Source organism: Agelaius tricolor, unplaced genomic scaffold (assembly GCF_023055355.1).
Source record: "Agelaius tricolor isolate 1412-34295 unplaced genomic scaffold, bAgeTri1.0.p SCAF_78, whole genome shotgun sequence".
Classification (NCBI taxonomy): domain Eukaryota; kingdom Metazoa; phylum Chordata; class Aves; order Passeriformes; family Icteridae; genus Agelaius; species Agelaius tricolor.
This window is the reverse complement of record NW_027269338.1, coordinates 923,789-938,041: the sequence shown is the minus strand read 5'-3', so window position 1 is coordinate 938,041 and position 14,253 is coordinate 923,789. Positions and strand designations below refer to the sequence as shown.

General features: G+C 54.3%; 1 protein-coding gene across 2 annotated transcripts; it reads left to right on the top strand.

The window, feature by feature from the left end:
* The first annotated feature begins 781 nt into the window (after nt 1-781).
* On the top strand, nt 782-3,615 carry LOC139585388 (NAD(P)(+)--arginine ADP-ribosyltransferase 2-like). 2 transcript variants are annotated; one of them, XM_071418115.1, is made up of 4 exons: nt 782-860; nt 1,482-2,268; nt 3,098-3,209; nt 3,255-3,615. In XM_071418115.1, the coding sequence occupies exons 2-3, from the start codon at nt 1,515-1,517 to the stop codon at nt 3,181-3,183; spliced, it is 840 nt and encodes a 279-aa protein (XP_071274216.1). In that variant the 5' UTR covers nt 782-860; nt 1,482-1,514; the 3' UTR covers nt 3,184-3,209; nt 3,255-3,615. The 2 variants fall into 2 exon arrangements, with proteins under 2 accessions (XP_071274216.1, XP_071274215.1); XM_071418114.1 differs by having other exon boundaries at nt 3,098-3,615.
* Nucleotides 3,616-14,253: the final 10,638 nt, after the last annotated feature.

Below are 14,253 nucleotides of genomic sequence, written 5' to 3'. Positions count from 1 at the left end.
AAGGTGACATTTCGGGAGTCACAGCCAGCTGCAGTCCTGTAGGCTCCGTTGGCCTTTCAGTGACACCCATTTGGTCTGCGAGCAATGAAACACTCCCCCCAGTCATGCAGGACCAGTCCTCGTGCAGTTCCCAACACTGGCTGACAGGCTGAGGGTTCCCTGCTGCTCTGAAGGTGAACAGGGGAGAAATGGAACCCACAGGACAAAACTTGGCCCCCTTTTTGCCAGGGGGTGATGGTCACGCTCAGTAAGCAGCTGGGAGTGGGACTGGGGGGACGTGGGACCCTGGGACCGGGGCATTGGGGTTCTGGGGGGGTGAGAAATAAGAGAGAGAGAGAGAGAAGAGAAAGTTTCAGTTCCTCTGAAGGTGCTGGATAGGGCCTAAAGATGAACTAGCAAAAATCCACAGAAGGATATAAAAGTGTGGACACAGCAGGGCAAACGTGGCTGGAACCCGTGGAGGAACAGATAAAGGGAACTCCAGTGAGGGTCTTTTGCAAGTTCTGGACCACAGAAGGAGCAGCGACTGCTCAAAATGAAAGTTTGAGGCGAGGTTATCTGGCGTATTGGGGCACTCATTGAAAACAACACTGAGAAACCTCATATTTAGGACTCGCCAGCACCATAAAAGGATTTCAAGAACGAGGCAGAGCCATGCAAATTATTTCTAGGAAAAGTGAAGTTTCTGTACTTGGTAGGAGACACATTTTCATGAATATTTATAATTACGAAGGATAAATAGCCTGTGGCAAAGCCCCCCCTGACCTGCAGGACCAGGACAGATCTGCTGTGAGTCCAGCTGGAATTCCAGCATTCTGCTACCTCCAGATCCATCAGGGAGTTCACTCCGGCTGATTTTGGTATCGGGGCTGGGGGGACACCTGAGGACACTTGCAGGGGGACACAGGACTGAGGGATTGGGATTGCAGACATGGGGGACACTGGGGGAGTCACAGGTCTGGGCTTGGGGTAATGGGGGGCTCTGGGGGAAAATGAGGGGGGACACGGGATGGTGAGAGTGGGGTGGGATTGGGGTGATGGGGGGGCTGGGAGACACTGGGGGCAGAGGGTGATGCCTGGATTTGGGTTGATATCCTGGGGTGACACCAATGGAACTGGGGAATGGGAGTAGGAGTGGGGTCTGGGGATGAGCCGAGGGGGACACCGGGGGGCTCAGGGAGTGAGCCCAGGATTTGAGGGGACTTGTTTTCATGGGAGTAGGATTGGGCTTCTGGGGGGCCAGGAGGACACGGTACTGTGGGATTGGGGTTCCTGGGGCTGGGGGACATTGGGGAGGGATAAGTAAGCCCAGGATTTGGGATGAGGGAGCCCAGAGATGCCCAGGGCTCTGCTGGCCAGGAGTGCCTCCCTTCCCCCTGGGCTGACCCCACTCCCCGGCCCAGTCCCTCACTGATGAACCCTCCCTGTGTCTCCCCTGTGTCCCCTCTGTGTCTCCCCTGTGTCCCCTCTGTGTCCTCCAGTGTCCACACCGGTCCCTGTGGCCTCTCCCCTCCATGGCCCTCCTGGCTCAGACCCTGGCACTGCTGGCAATGGCCGTGGCCACCACGGGCATCGAGGTGGAGACCCTGGACATGGCCCCGGACTCCTTCGATGACCAGTACCAGGGCTGCAGCCCTGACATGGCCGCGGCATTGCCAGCCCTCAACAGCTCCGAGTTTGAGCAGAACCCTCTCTTTGCCCAGGCCTGGACTAAGGCCAGAGCCACATGGCAGAGTCGGGGGTCCCGTGTGTCCCCTCTGTCATCCCCAGCCCAGGCCATCGCCCTCATGGCCTACACGATGAATGACCTGTACAAAGAGTTCAACGCAGCAGTGCGTACAGCCGGGCAGGAATACCGGGAGAACTTCCACTTCAAAACTCTGCATTTCCTGCTGACCCAGGCCCTGGCGACACTGAGGGTCACTCAGGGACCAAAGTGTCAGAACGTGTACCGGGGGGTGCGTGGGGTCAGGTTCCAGGCAGGGTATGGTGACATCGTCCGGTTCGGTCAATTCACGTCGGCGTCCCAGAGTGAAACAGCCTCCCAGAAATTTGGGAGAGACACGATGTTCCAGGTGCACACGTGCCACGGTGCAGAAATCCGGGAATTCTCCAAATATCCTGGCGAGAAGGAGGTGCTGATCCCACCCTTTGAGACCTTCGAGGTCATCAAAGTCAGCCAGGAAGGAGAAAGGGCGAGGATCCAGCTCCGCTCCAAAGGGACCTTCAGCAAATACAACTGCGAGTGGCTGCAAGGTGACGCCACAGGTGAGAGCCTGGGGCGATGGGGACACCCACTGGGGATGGGGCAGGGACATGGGCACCCACTGTGGCTGCGGGGACAAGGACACCCCATGCTGGGCACAAGGAGAGGGAAAGCCAGTGCTGGGGACACTCACTGGATGTGGTGAGAAACCAAGTGCTGGGGGCACCCACTGTGGCCATGGGGACACCAGGATAAGGCACAGGGGACAATGACACTCACTGGGCATGGGGGGACAGCGACACCCAGTGCTGGGGAGGGCCACTGTGGACAGGGAATACCCACGACAGGGCACAGAGGGTGGGGACACTCAGTGAGAGTTTGGGGACAGGGACAGCCCATGCTGGGGACGCCAATCTCGGGACACCCATTGTGGGCATGGGGACAGGAATGGCCATGACAGGGCACCGGGATGGGGACCCCCACATCTGGGAGGAGACAGGGTCAGGGAGAGCCCAGCCAGGGGACCACAGGGACAGGGATGTCCCCATTCTGATCCTGTCCCTCCCCACCAAAGGCAGTGCTGTGGGGCTGGGCCCTGTGTGCTGGACGTGGGTGGGCTGGGAGCCCTCATGGCCCTTCCTGAACCCCTGTCCCCAGCTGTCACCCGCCATGGCACCTCCTGACTCCCCCTGATCCCTGTCACCCCTACGACCACCATGACCCCTCTGCCCTCCCCGGGCCTCGTGCCCCCCTGTGCCCCCCCGCAACACCCTGTCACCTGTCACCTCATGGCCCCCATCTCTCCTGTCACCCCTAATCCCCCATTATGGTCCTCCCCCACCCCCTCACTCCCCCCATGATCCCCCTGACGTCCGTCTCTTTGTCTGCCAGGTGGCAGCGCCCCCAGGGCTCCCTTCCATGTCGGAGGACTCCTCCTGGCCACCGCGGCCCTGGCAGTGGCCACTGGGATCCTCTGAGCCACGAGGCCACTGTGGTCTCCAAGGTCACTGTGGTCACTGTGGCAAGCATGGCCGCCATGGCAACCAAGGTCACTGTCATCCCTGTGGCCACCACAATCACCAATACCACCATGACCTCTGGAGAAACGAGGCCACCAAGGCTACCAAGGCCACCACAGCCACTCTGGCCACCTTGGCAGCTGTTGCCACCATAAGGTCACTGTGGCCACCATTGTCATTGAAGCACTGTGGCCACCACAGCCACTCTGGCCTCATGGTCACAAAAATGAACAAGGCTTCTGTGGCCACCATGATCACCAAGAGACCCGGAGTCACCACAAAGTTACAACAGCCACTGTAGCCACTGTGGCCACCAGTATCATTGTGCAAAGCAATTCTATGAAATAATTCTATCAAAACAATTCCATTAAATAAATCTGACAAATCCAGAAAAAAGTGACAATTCCTAAGCAGGGCTCAATGTCAGTCCTCACACCAACACTCCTGGGAACGTCTCTTTCTCTCTGCTTCAAGGAGGATCCCTCAGTAGCACTGCCTCCCAAGGGAGGAACCTCACACACATTTCATTTCAAGCAGGAACAGGGGAGAGGAATCTCTGTCTGAGAGGGGACTGGACATTCCCTGGGTCAGTTGATAGATGGCCAGGCCCAGCTCTGGTCTTTTAGCCTCAGTGTGCAATTCAGGGATGGTAATTTGGGCTGGTTTTTGCCCAATTCAGCACCAAAAGGAGCACCAGACCCCTCTCAGGACAGCCCTGATGGCCACAAATGGGGCATTGTCCCTGGGGCACATTCCAGGCAGAGCATCCTGCCACATCCTGCACTTCAGGGGGATCTTAAAGGCTGGAAATTGGGAGGTTCAAGAGTGCAAGGGCAGATCCTGTCCCTGTGGAGGGACAGTCGCCAGTGGTAGTCCAGGCCCAGAGGGTCCTGCTGGAGCAGCTGTGGGGGAGGACCTGGGGGTGCTGGTGGGTGACCCGTGAAGCTGGCCATGTGGCCTGGGGCCTGGAGGGATCCAGGGTGTATCATGAAGAGCAGGGCCCAGAGTGTTTCCACGGAGGAAGGGCAGTGTTTGTACCCCTCTGCCCTTCCCATTGAGGCACATCAGGAGTGCTGTGTCCTGATCTGGCAGTGCTGTGACCAGATCTGCCCAGTGCTGTGTCCTGTCCTGGGCTGCTCTGGCCCCAATCCAGGTCTCAGGGATGACGCTGCCGGATCTGGGAGGTTGGGCCAGGTGCCCACTCTGGGTCCTTCCAGCCTGACCCATGCTGGGATTTGGGGATTCTGGCAGTTGTGGTTCAGGAATTGTCCACCGGAGGGCAGCAGCGAGCACGGGAAATCAGCATCACTGCGCATGTGCCGCCCCCAGCTGCAGTTCCGGGTGCCAACAGCAGGCGGCAGCACGAGCTGCTGGCGCTGCCCAGCGCCCGCCCCGCCCCATCCTGGCCCCGGGGGCTCTGCAATGGTTTGGGCTGGAGCGACCTTAAAGCCCGTCCGGTGCCAGCCCTGCCATGGGCAGGGACATCTTCCCCTGGGCCAGGCTGCTCCAGGCCCTGCACAACCTGGCCTTGACCCTTCCAGGAGTGGGGCAGCCACAGCTTTGGCACAGATGGGTAATATGATGATTGGCTCTCCAAATTAAGGAATGAATATTGTGTTTATGTTAAGAGAAGTTTTGTTGATGTGTGGTTATGTGATTTTAGTTTGTTGTTTGGACATCCTGTGTTCTCCCCATTGCCCCCTCTCCTCCCCCCATATTGTTGCTGCAGGACAGCTGTGGTTGTCAGGATTGTCAGGGACATGTACCCGTGCCCCTTGCACGGGGCGGTTGGGAATGGGGAATGCCTGTTGCTGCGGAGGAGTGGCACGGCAACATCTCACCTCCAATCACGCTGCAGGAAGGTCTCCACCAATGGACAGCAAGGAAGAGTCAGCTGGTAGACTGTGGGAGGGACCAGGGATTTAGAAGGAAAATGTTTGAATATGTATGACTACTTATAAATATGTATTTGGCTGATGGAACACCAGGGGGATAAAGGACAGAGCCGCCATTTTGTGGATGAGACTCTGGCTTCAGCTGAGCATATAGCTCAGGATACAATGGAACATTTCCTCTATCTACCTTTTGGTCAGAAAAATTCACCTTGCCAGAGGTTTACTTGCAGAAAGGAGACAGAAGTGCCCTGTAATTATATTCGTGATCAAAGGAAGAGGCCGTGGGGAATTTCCCCACGGGGTGTCACAAGTTGCTGGACGATGCAGCCTCCTTTTTACCCCAATTTCCCACCCATATCTCCCACTCCCTTTCCCCATTGGCAGAGGTATTTGGAAGGTGCAGACTTCCCAATCCAGCCACTGCACGTCCCCCTTGCTACACACCCCGCCCTTCTGCCACACATACACATGACCATTAAAATGAGCTTTAACTTTACCCTGGGCAGGGTAATTAATATTCATAAGCCTGTTAAATCTTTGTTCTTCTTCTTGAAATTCAGGAATTTGGTAGGACCTTGCTGAGCAGCAGTCCATGTCAATGAGGAACATTTTCTGAAACTGATGGTTTCTCCGCTCACTTCCTTCTCTACAAGTCTCTACCACCAGATTCACACAATCTATTTGTAAAGAAACATTCCTCTTATTTCTTTTTAGGTTAAATTAATTGGGATGCGGAAATAGAGTTTGGTTTGGTTTAAGTGCTGAATATGTGGGAATTCACAGGATTTGGGCAAGAATCAATGAATTTTCAAAGAAGTAAAGGGCAGTTAATGAAATGTTAGGGCGTGGGGAGTAGGTAGAATTTTCTTTTTCTCTTCTCTTCCTCTTTTTCCCCTTTTTTCTGCTCAGGGAAAATGGCAGTGGTGGCCATGGTAGCCTTGGTTGCCTCTTTTCCCTGGGGGATCACGGTGGCTTTGGTGATCGTGGAGACCACGGTGACCTTCATTGCCTTGTGGCTCAGACAATCCAGCCGGGGCTGTAGTGGCCAGGAGGAGCCCTCTGAGGTGGGAGGGGGCCCTGGGGATGCTCCCACCGGGGAGGGAAAAAGAGGAGAATGAGTGATCGATGGGGTTGAAGAGGGTGAGGCGGGTCAGAGAGGGGTCAGGGATTACAGGGGCACAGGGGGGGTGTGAGGGGAGTTCAGGTGGGGTGGAATACCGTGGTGGTGGGGATCAGGGTGCTCAGGAAAGCCATGGGAGCTGTCAGGGGTTCAGAGGGGGCCATCACATGGGGTGAGTAAAGATGGGGGCCACGGGCAGTGGGAGCATTGGGAGTGAGCAGTGGCTGGTGTGCAGGAGGGAGATTGATGGTCAAGGGGCCGTGGGGGCTTTAGGGATGATGGGGTGTCAGGGGGGCAGTGGGGTAATATAGGGAGCAATATGGGGTTTCAGGAGGCTCAGATTGAGCTTTAGGGCTGACAGGTGTCAGGAGGAGATAGGGGGAGCCATGAGGGGTGTCAAGGGGGTGGGAGAGGTTCAGGGGGGGTCAGGAGGATCGCAGCCCACTCATGACCAGCTCACAGGGCCGGTCCCTACAGAGCTGGTCTGCAGAGGGGAGGGACAGAGACAGCAGAGGAGGGTTCCTATCTCTGTCCATTTCAGCGTCCCTGTCCCTGGCATCCTCTGGGCAGGGGTGTGTCTGTCCCCTCCCAGATGTGGGGGTCCCCATTCCTGTGCCATGTCATGGGTGTCCCTGTCCCCCATCACCTGTGGGTGTCATTGTCCCCTGTGCCTTAGCATGGGTGTCCCCATCCCCACAGTGGGTGTCCCTGTCCTCCAGGTTTTCCCCATGATGTCACGTCACAGCCACTCGCAGCTGTATCTGCTGAAGGTCCCACTGGAGCGGAGCTGGATCACTGCCCTCTCTCCTTCCTGGGTGACACTGGTGACCTCAAAGGTCTCCACGGGTGGGATCAGCACCTCCTCCTCAGTAGGACTGGAGGAAAATTCTTGGATATCCACACCGTAACACGTCTGCACCTGGAACATCGCGTCTGTCCCAAATTGCTGAGCGATCTGTTTATGCAGTGATGTCGATGTGAATCGACCAAACCGGATGGTGTCACCACACCGTGCCTCAAACCGGACACCAGGCACCCCCAGAGACACATGGTGACACCGTGGTCCCCGAGTGTCCCTCAGTGTCACCAGGGCCTGGGTCAGCAGGAAATGCAGTGTTTTGAAGGGGAAGTTTGCAGTCTCATCCTGCGGCCACTGGAGCTGATGGGTGCCGGCCAGCCGCTCCTGGAGTGACCGCTGGAGAGCACAAATCCTGCATCTCCCAGGTTTTCTGCCAGAACCCCGAGTAGTGGCTCCATCTGCGGTGTGGGGATGCAGGCGAGAGCAGGGCTGCGAAGCACTGAGGTAAAGGAAGGAAGGAGTGGACACACATGTGGATGCCAAGGCGCTTTTTAGACCCAGGTGGGGCCAGTGATGGTGTCAGAGAAAAACCATTGGGGAGGCACTTATAAAGGGGAAGGGCGTGACACGAGGAGACACGAGGGAACCAATGAACAAAGCCCAGGGGAGGAGCGAGGGACACAAGTGATCCAATAGGAATGGCCCAGGGGAGGGAAAAGGCTCAGGGGACAAATCATATGTTAGGTAAGGGAAGATTGACATAGAAATTTCTTGAAATGAAAGGGGTTGGTTACAATGATAGGTAACTGGCGGGAGAAACAAACCATAATGAGGGAGAACATGGGGGGAACTGAGGGTCAAACCAAAATCTTAACTTATAAAACATAACCAACTTCACAATAAAACCCGTACAGGACACACAATGTTACATCTCCCCCTTTTTTGTTTTAAAAAGGAGAGGGGGGCACTGTAAAATGGGACAGAGTCCAGTTCCTGGAGATGGTGCTGTAAAATGTGTAAAGTCATTTCCTTTGTACTCTGGTGCTCTCTGCCTTTTGGCTCTCCCACTATCTATCGTTCTTTGTGACACCGGCAGCAAAGGCGATCTTGCATGCTGAGGAAGGCTTTGTGGTGGAGGCAGTGATGACTTGCTTCAAGACACCGAAGCACAAGGACGGCAGGAAACGAATGGCAGCAAAGTAACTTCTGCTCTTCATGCAGGACAGCATCCACAATTGCGAGGAGCATTGTGGGCGCCTGAAATGAAATGAGAGCAGAAACACATGATGAATACTAAAACAAACATAACAACGGAATTTCTCTGAGGGAGAGGCAAGGGAATAAAAGAGGTAATATCAGGAGTCTCTTCCCCTCCTGCGAGGTTTTCTATTCTGTGCAAACGTACGGTCATTGGGGTCCTCCTGGCCGTGGGGGGTTACAGCTTGAGGCGTGCTAACAGACTCCGTTGGTGTATAGGGCTTGATTAATTTCTCAGGGACCCATCTGACACCTGAGGGCGTGGACACGCAGGCATATCCATGACCCCTGGTGATAAGCTGGAATGGACCCTGGATTTCTGCAGAGTCTGAGTCCCTAATAAGGACAGGTGGCTTTTCTTTGAACCCAATGTGTTGTTGCTGATGGAAGTGTCTCGGGACTGGTGGCTCGGGTGTGTCGAAAGAGCAATTCAAAAAATTGATAGTAAAGAGCGCTTTACAAAGTCTGAGGTGTGGGGACAGAGCTTGGACATCTCCCCGTTGGCGGGCGAGGACTTGCTTTAAGGTTTGGTGAGTGCATTCTATTACAGCCTGACCAGTGGGGGAGTGTGGAATTCCCGTCCGATGTTGTACCCCCCATTCCTGCAAAAACTCACCAAATGCCTTGGAGGTACAAGCTGGGCCATTTTCTGCTTTGATGGTAGATGGGATCCCCAAAACTGCAAAGGCACGCATCAGATGTTTTTGTGCATCTGCCGCTTTTTCCCCAGTGTGGGCTGAGGCTAAGACTGCCCCCGAGAAGGTGTCCACAGATATGTGGACATATTTGAACCGCCCAAATTTGGACGCGTGGGTGACATCAGTTTGCCAGACCTCGCAGCTGCGGAGTCCTCTAGGGTTCAGCCCGGAACCCAATGATGGTAGCGCCATCTTCTGGCAATTTGGGCAGGTGGCCACAATCGCATTGGCCTGGTCCCGCTGCAGATGAAATTGGCGGACCAGCCTGTGACCATGGTCACAAGGGTTTTCAGGATGAAGAAGAGACAAGAATGTTGACTCCATGATCAGAAGGCTTGATTTATTATTTTATGATATATGTTACATTAAGACTATACTAAAAAGAAATAGAAAGGAAAAGGTTTCTTCAGAAGCTAGCTAAGCTAAGAATAGACAAGAATGAATAACAAAAATCTGTGTCTCAGCCAGAGAGCAAGAGCCAGCTCTGCCATGAGTGGTCAGGAAATCCCAACATCTACAGGAGACCAATCACAGGTCTACCTGTTGCATTCCACAGCAGCAGATAACCATTGTTTACTTTTGGTTGCTGAAACTGCAGCTTCTCACAAGGAAAAATCCTAAGAAAGGATTTTTCATGAAAGATGTCTGCGACACCAGCCCTGGGACATTCTGGGGGAATTGCTGATGGCTTAATTTGGCCTGCTGGTCAGTGCTAGGCAGGCCAGCCAGCTGCAGGGGTGCGGCTGGGGCGTCTGCCCTGCGGTTTCCCTCGGCAATAAACCCAGGGAGGTCGGTGTGCAATCTTACGTGCATTACAAAGAAGGGTTGCTCTCGGTGGGAAACCAGGTGTATTTAATGTGAGAGCAAGCGATAGATGGCAGGATTGGAAACTTCTTTGTGCACTGCAGGTTCTGCCCGGGACCCTATGCCTGCTACATAGGCTGAACCGGTTACTAGATTAAAAGGCTGTGGAAACTTCTCAAAGGCCCTGATGACTGCATCTAACTCAGCAACTTGCAGAGAACCCTCCACAATCTGCACATCGGCTTCCCACTGCTGAGTCTGAGGGTCCTTCCAAGTAAGCACTGACTTGTGGGATCCTCCAGATGCATCTGGAAAAACTGTCAGGGCTTTGAGTGGGCGGCAGCTTTGAACCTCTTTTGGAATTCAATTAAATTCAACATTAAACAATTTGTGGCCTGGATGGTCAATTGAAGTTTGGCCAGTGTAGCTGTCTAGGGCGAACTGCAAATTCTCATTAGGCCGGTATAAATTTTCCACAGTGTCCAGTGTATCGTCCCCATGGATGTTTGGATAGGGAGGTGAATGCATGCAAAATCGCACCCTGCCAACACACGCAGGCGAGCCCTAGCCCTCGTGATCAGCTGGGCCATCAGCTCTTGTGGCTTGGTGATGCTCTTGGATAGCTGGTGACCAAGGAACACCCACTCTATGATTAAGAGGGGGTCCTTTTGGTCCGTGTCCCATGAAAAATCAACCCATAAAGATGCGGTGGCCTACCCAGGATGATGAAGCTGAAGGGCAGATCCTCACGGCACCGGTGGGCGTGTCGACTTGCAATGGTGGACTGGACCTTCTCGAGTGCTGCCCTGGCCTCCGGAGTCAGGGCCCTCGGGGAATCCAGGGTCTCCCCCCCTTTTAACAAGTTGAATAGAGGGGATAAATCTCTTGTGGTGTGTCCTAACCAGGGCCTGCTCCAGTTGAGGGATCCACAGAGCTGGTGCAGGTCTCTTAGGGTTTTAGGGTTAGTGTGAATTAGGATTTTTTGGGGTGTAATGGTACGGTTGGTGATCTCAGATACTTCCAAGGCAGCAGGTGTTGGACTTTCTCTGTTTGCAGCTCAAATCCTGCCACTGACAAGGCTGTAATCGTGTCCTCTAAGGGGCGTGCAAGCGTGTCATCATCAGGGGCACAAATTAAGGATCTCATCCATGTAATGATATATTATGCATTTTTTCTCCCTTGCGCGCACAGGGGACAGAACCCTAGCAACACACCACTGTCAGATAGTGGGGCTGTTCTTCATTCCCTGAGGAAGAACGCACCAGTGGTAGCGCTTCATGGGAGCTCCTCTGTTGATGGGGGGCACAGAGACAGCAAACCATGGCGCATCATCTGGGTGAAGGGGAATGTGAAAGAAAGAGTCTTTGATGTCAATAACTGCCAATTTCCAATTTTGTGAGAGCACAGATGGGGAAGGCATCCCTGGCTGGAGGGAAACCATGTCTCCAATGGTTTAATTGATTTTTCTCAGATTGTGGAGAAGATGCCACCTGCCACCTCCACGCTTCCTGATGACAAAACCAGGAGAGCTCCAGGGGCTGTTGGTAGCATTCTGTAGCGCACAATGCTACAGAAGTTGTCCCGGTATTGCTGGTGGGAGTGCCCGGCCACATGCACGGTGGCATTGAACTCCTTGTACACGTCCTTCATTGTGTAGGTCATGAGGGCGATGGCCTGGGCTGGGGACAGAGGAGTCACAGGTGGACCCGCCTCCACCGCTCGGCCGCAGCCAGCATCCAGGTCTGGGCAAACAGAGGATTCTGCTGGAACTCAAAGTGGTTGAGGGCTGGCAACAACTCTGTCATGGCGTGTCGGCAGCCTGGATGCTGGTCATCAAAGGAGTTCCCAGCCATGTCCAGGGGGACAACTGTGAAGCCTGTGTTTGCCACGGTCATTGCCAGCAGTGCCAGGGTCCTAACCTGGGAGTCCAGAGAAGGCAGTGGCCACCAGGACTAGTGTGAAACACCGGGGGACATTGGGAAACTGAGGGGACACTGTGGGACATGGGGAACACTGAGGAAGACGGCAGGACACTGATGTGACACTGAGAGGATGCTGAGGGGACATGGGGGGACAATGGGACACAGAGAAGATCCATCCATCAGGGGCTGGGGAAGGAGGGTGGTGTCAGCCCCAGGAGAGGGAGGGCAGCCTTGGCCAAGAGAGCTCTGTACACATCCTGGGAGCCTGATCTCAAATCCTGGGGTCACTCCTGGGTGACCCAGTGTCCTCCAGTCTCCCCAGGGGCCCATATCCCACACCTGCATTCTTTGTGTATTGTCCCCAGTGTCCCTTGAGACCCTCCAGGACCCCAACCCAAATCTGGGGTCACCCCCTGACCTTCCCAGTGTCACTCTTGCCCCCCTCCTTGCCCCAGTCCCAATCCCAGTCTGGTGTCCCCTTTGGACTTGTTGCAAATGATACACCCCAGGACCCCAACCCAAATGCAGGGATCACCCCCTGCCCCCTGCAGTGTCCCCCAGCACTGCCAAGGAGATGAGTGGGTAAAGAGGGAAAATCCCTGATTTGAAAGAAAAAAGAGTTTCCTGAGTGAAACATGAGGGTTTGTCATCACAAAATAGGTGGTGCAGCCTCTGTCCCCCTTTCTCCATTTTATTTTTCTTCCTTTCTCATTCTGTTTGTTTTTCTTTCTTTCCTCCCAGTGCTTCTTCTGTTGCATTGCCTCAAATCAGGAAATTTGGAACAGGCCCCAAACTGATTATTAATCCTTTTTAAATTGCACTGAGCAGCCCCCAGCAGCTCTTTCAGCCCTTCCTGCTGCTCCAGACCCTTCCCCAGCTCCCTCCCTTCCCTGGTCATGCTCCTGCCCCTCCAGGTCCTTTCTCAGGGTCTGCAGTGAATGAGGGAAAAGGGAGGAACATTTCTCCAGCACTCTTTGTAAACAGAAATTTGAAAAATAAAGCTTTGATTTCCCTCGAACAAAAACTCCAGGAACTGCTTTATTTTAGGAAATGAGGCGCTCTGCAGGAGAGGCGTTAAAGGAGCTGGACATGACCCCTGGGCATGTCCTGGAATCTGATCCCAAATCCAGGGGTCACTCCTGGATGCCTCAGTGTCCCCCAGACCCCCCGACTCCCAATCCCAGTCCCACAGTCTCATATCCCCCCTCAAGGTGTCTTGTCAGCCACCCTCAGGACCCTGACTCAAATCCTGGGGTCATTTCCTGACCCCCCACAGTAACCCGTGTGACCCCCAGACTCTCAATCCCACTCCCACAGATCTGTGTCCCCCTCCTGGTGTTTCCCAGTGTTTCCATTACCCCAATCCCTCTCCCAATCCCTTGTACCCCTCCCAGTGGCCCCATGTCCCCCAGGACCCTGGCCCAAGGTTTGGGGTCCCCAATGGGTCCCACTGTCCCTGTCCCCTCCTCCCCTTACCCCAATCCCACTCTCAGTCCCATGACGTCCCCAGTGACCCCTGGACCCTGATCCAGTCCCATGGGCCCCCCAAGCGTCCCCCATCACCCCACTGCCACTCCCATGGTCCTGTGTCTCCCATCGCTGGCCCCCAGACCACCCCAGCACCCCAGTCCCTGTTCTGTGACACCCCCAGTGCCCCCCAGACTCCAATCCCGCTGTCCCAAGTCCCCCCACAAGGGTCCCCAGCCCCTGATACTGAAATGGGACAGAGTGAAACTCCCTGATGGAACTGCAGGTATCAGAAAGCCGGAATTCTTGATCAGCTCGGACTCACAGCAGATCTCTCCTGGTCCTGCAGCTCAGGGGGGACTTTGCCATTGGGTATTTATGCACCATAATTATAAATATTCATGAATTTGTGTCTTTATCTAATACAGGAACCAGCATTTTTCCCGTAAATAATCTGCATGGCTCTGCTGCTTTTTATTGTGCTGGAGACTCATTAAAATGAGTTTTCTCATTGTGGTTTTCACTGAGTGCCCCAATATCCCACGTGACCTTGCCTCAAACTTTTGCTTTGAGCAGGCACTGCTCCTTCTGTGGTACAGAACTTGCCAAAAACCCCTCACTGCAGTTCCCTTTATCTCTTTCTCCACAGGTTACAGCCACCTTTGCCCTGCTATGTCCACACTTTTACATCCTTTCATTGGTTTTGCCCGTTCAACTTTAAGCTGTACCCAGCACCATTAAGGGATGTAAAACTTTCTATTCTCTCTCTTATTGCTCAGCCCCCATGACCCCACTCCCACCGTCCCATGTCCCCCCAGTTGCCCCCAGTCCCACTCCCCAGTGCTCACTGAGTTGCAGTCACACCTCAGATACCAACTGGGGTCCCCTATCAGATGCCATCTGCGGAGGATCAGCAATGGGACATCACGCCATGATCAATATGACCAAGTGAAGTCAAATTTATTACAAGAACAAAATGTATTTATGCTTTGTTCTACTGTTCACGCGCCTCAGGCTAATACATGATTGGTTTAGCCTGGCTGTGCACGCGTCTCAAGCCTTCAGC

What these genes read in the sequence shown, in the direction of transcription:
- LOC139585388 (XM_071418115.1), top strand. Translation starts at nt 1,515, where the DNA reads ATGGCCCTCCTGGCTCAGACCCTGGCACTGCTGGCAATGGCCGTGGCC. An exon ending in GCTGCAAGGTGACGCCACAG is followed by an intron (nt 2,269 to 3,097) that starts GTGAGAGCCTGG and finishes TTTGTCTGCCAG; the next exon opens with GTGGCAGCGCCCCCAGGGCT.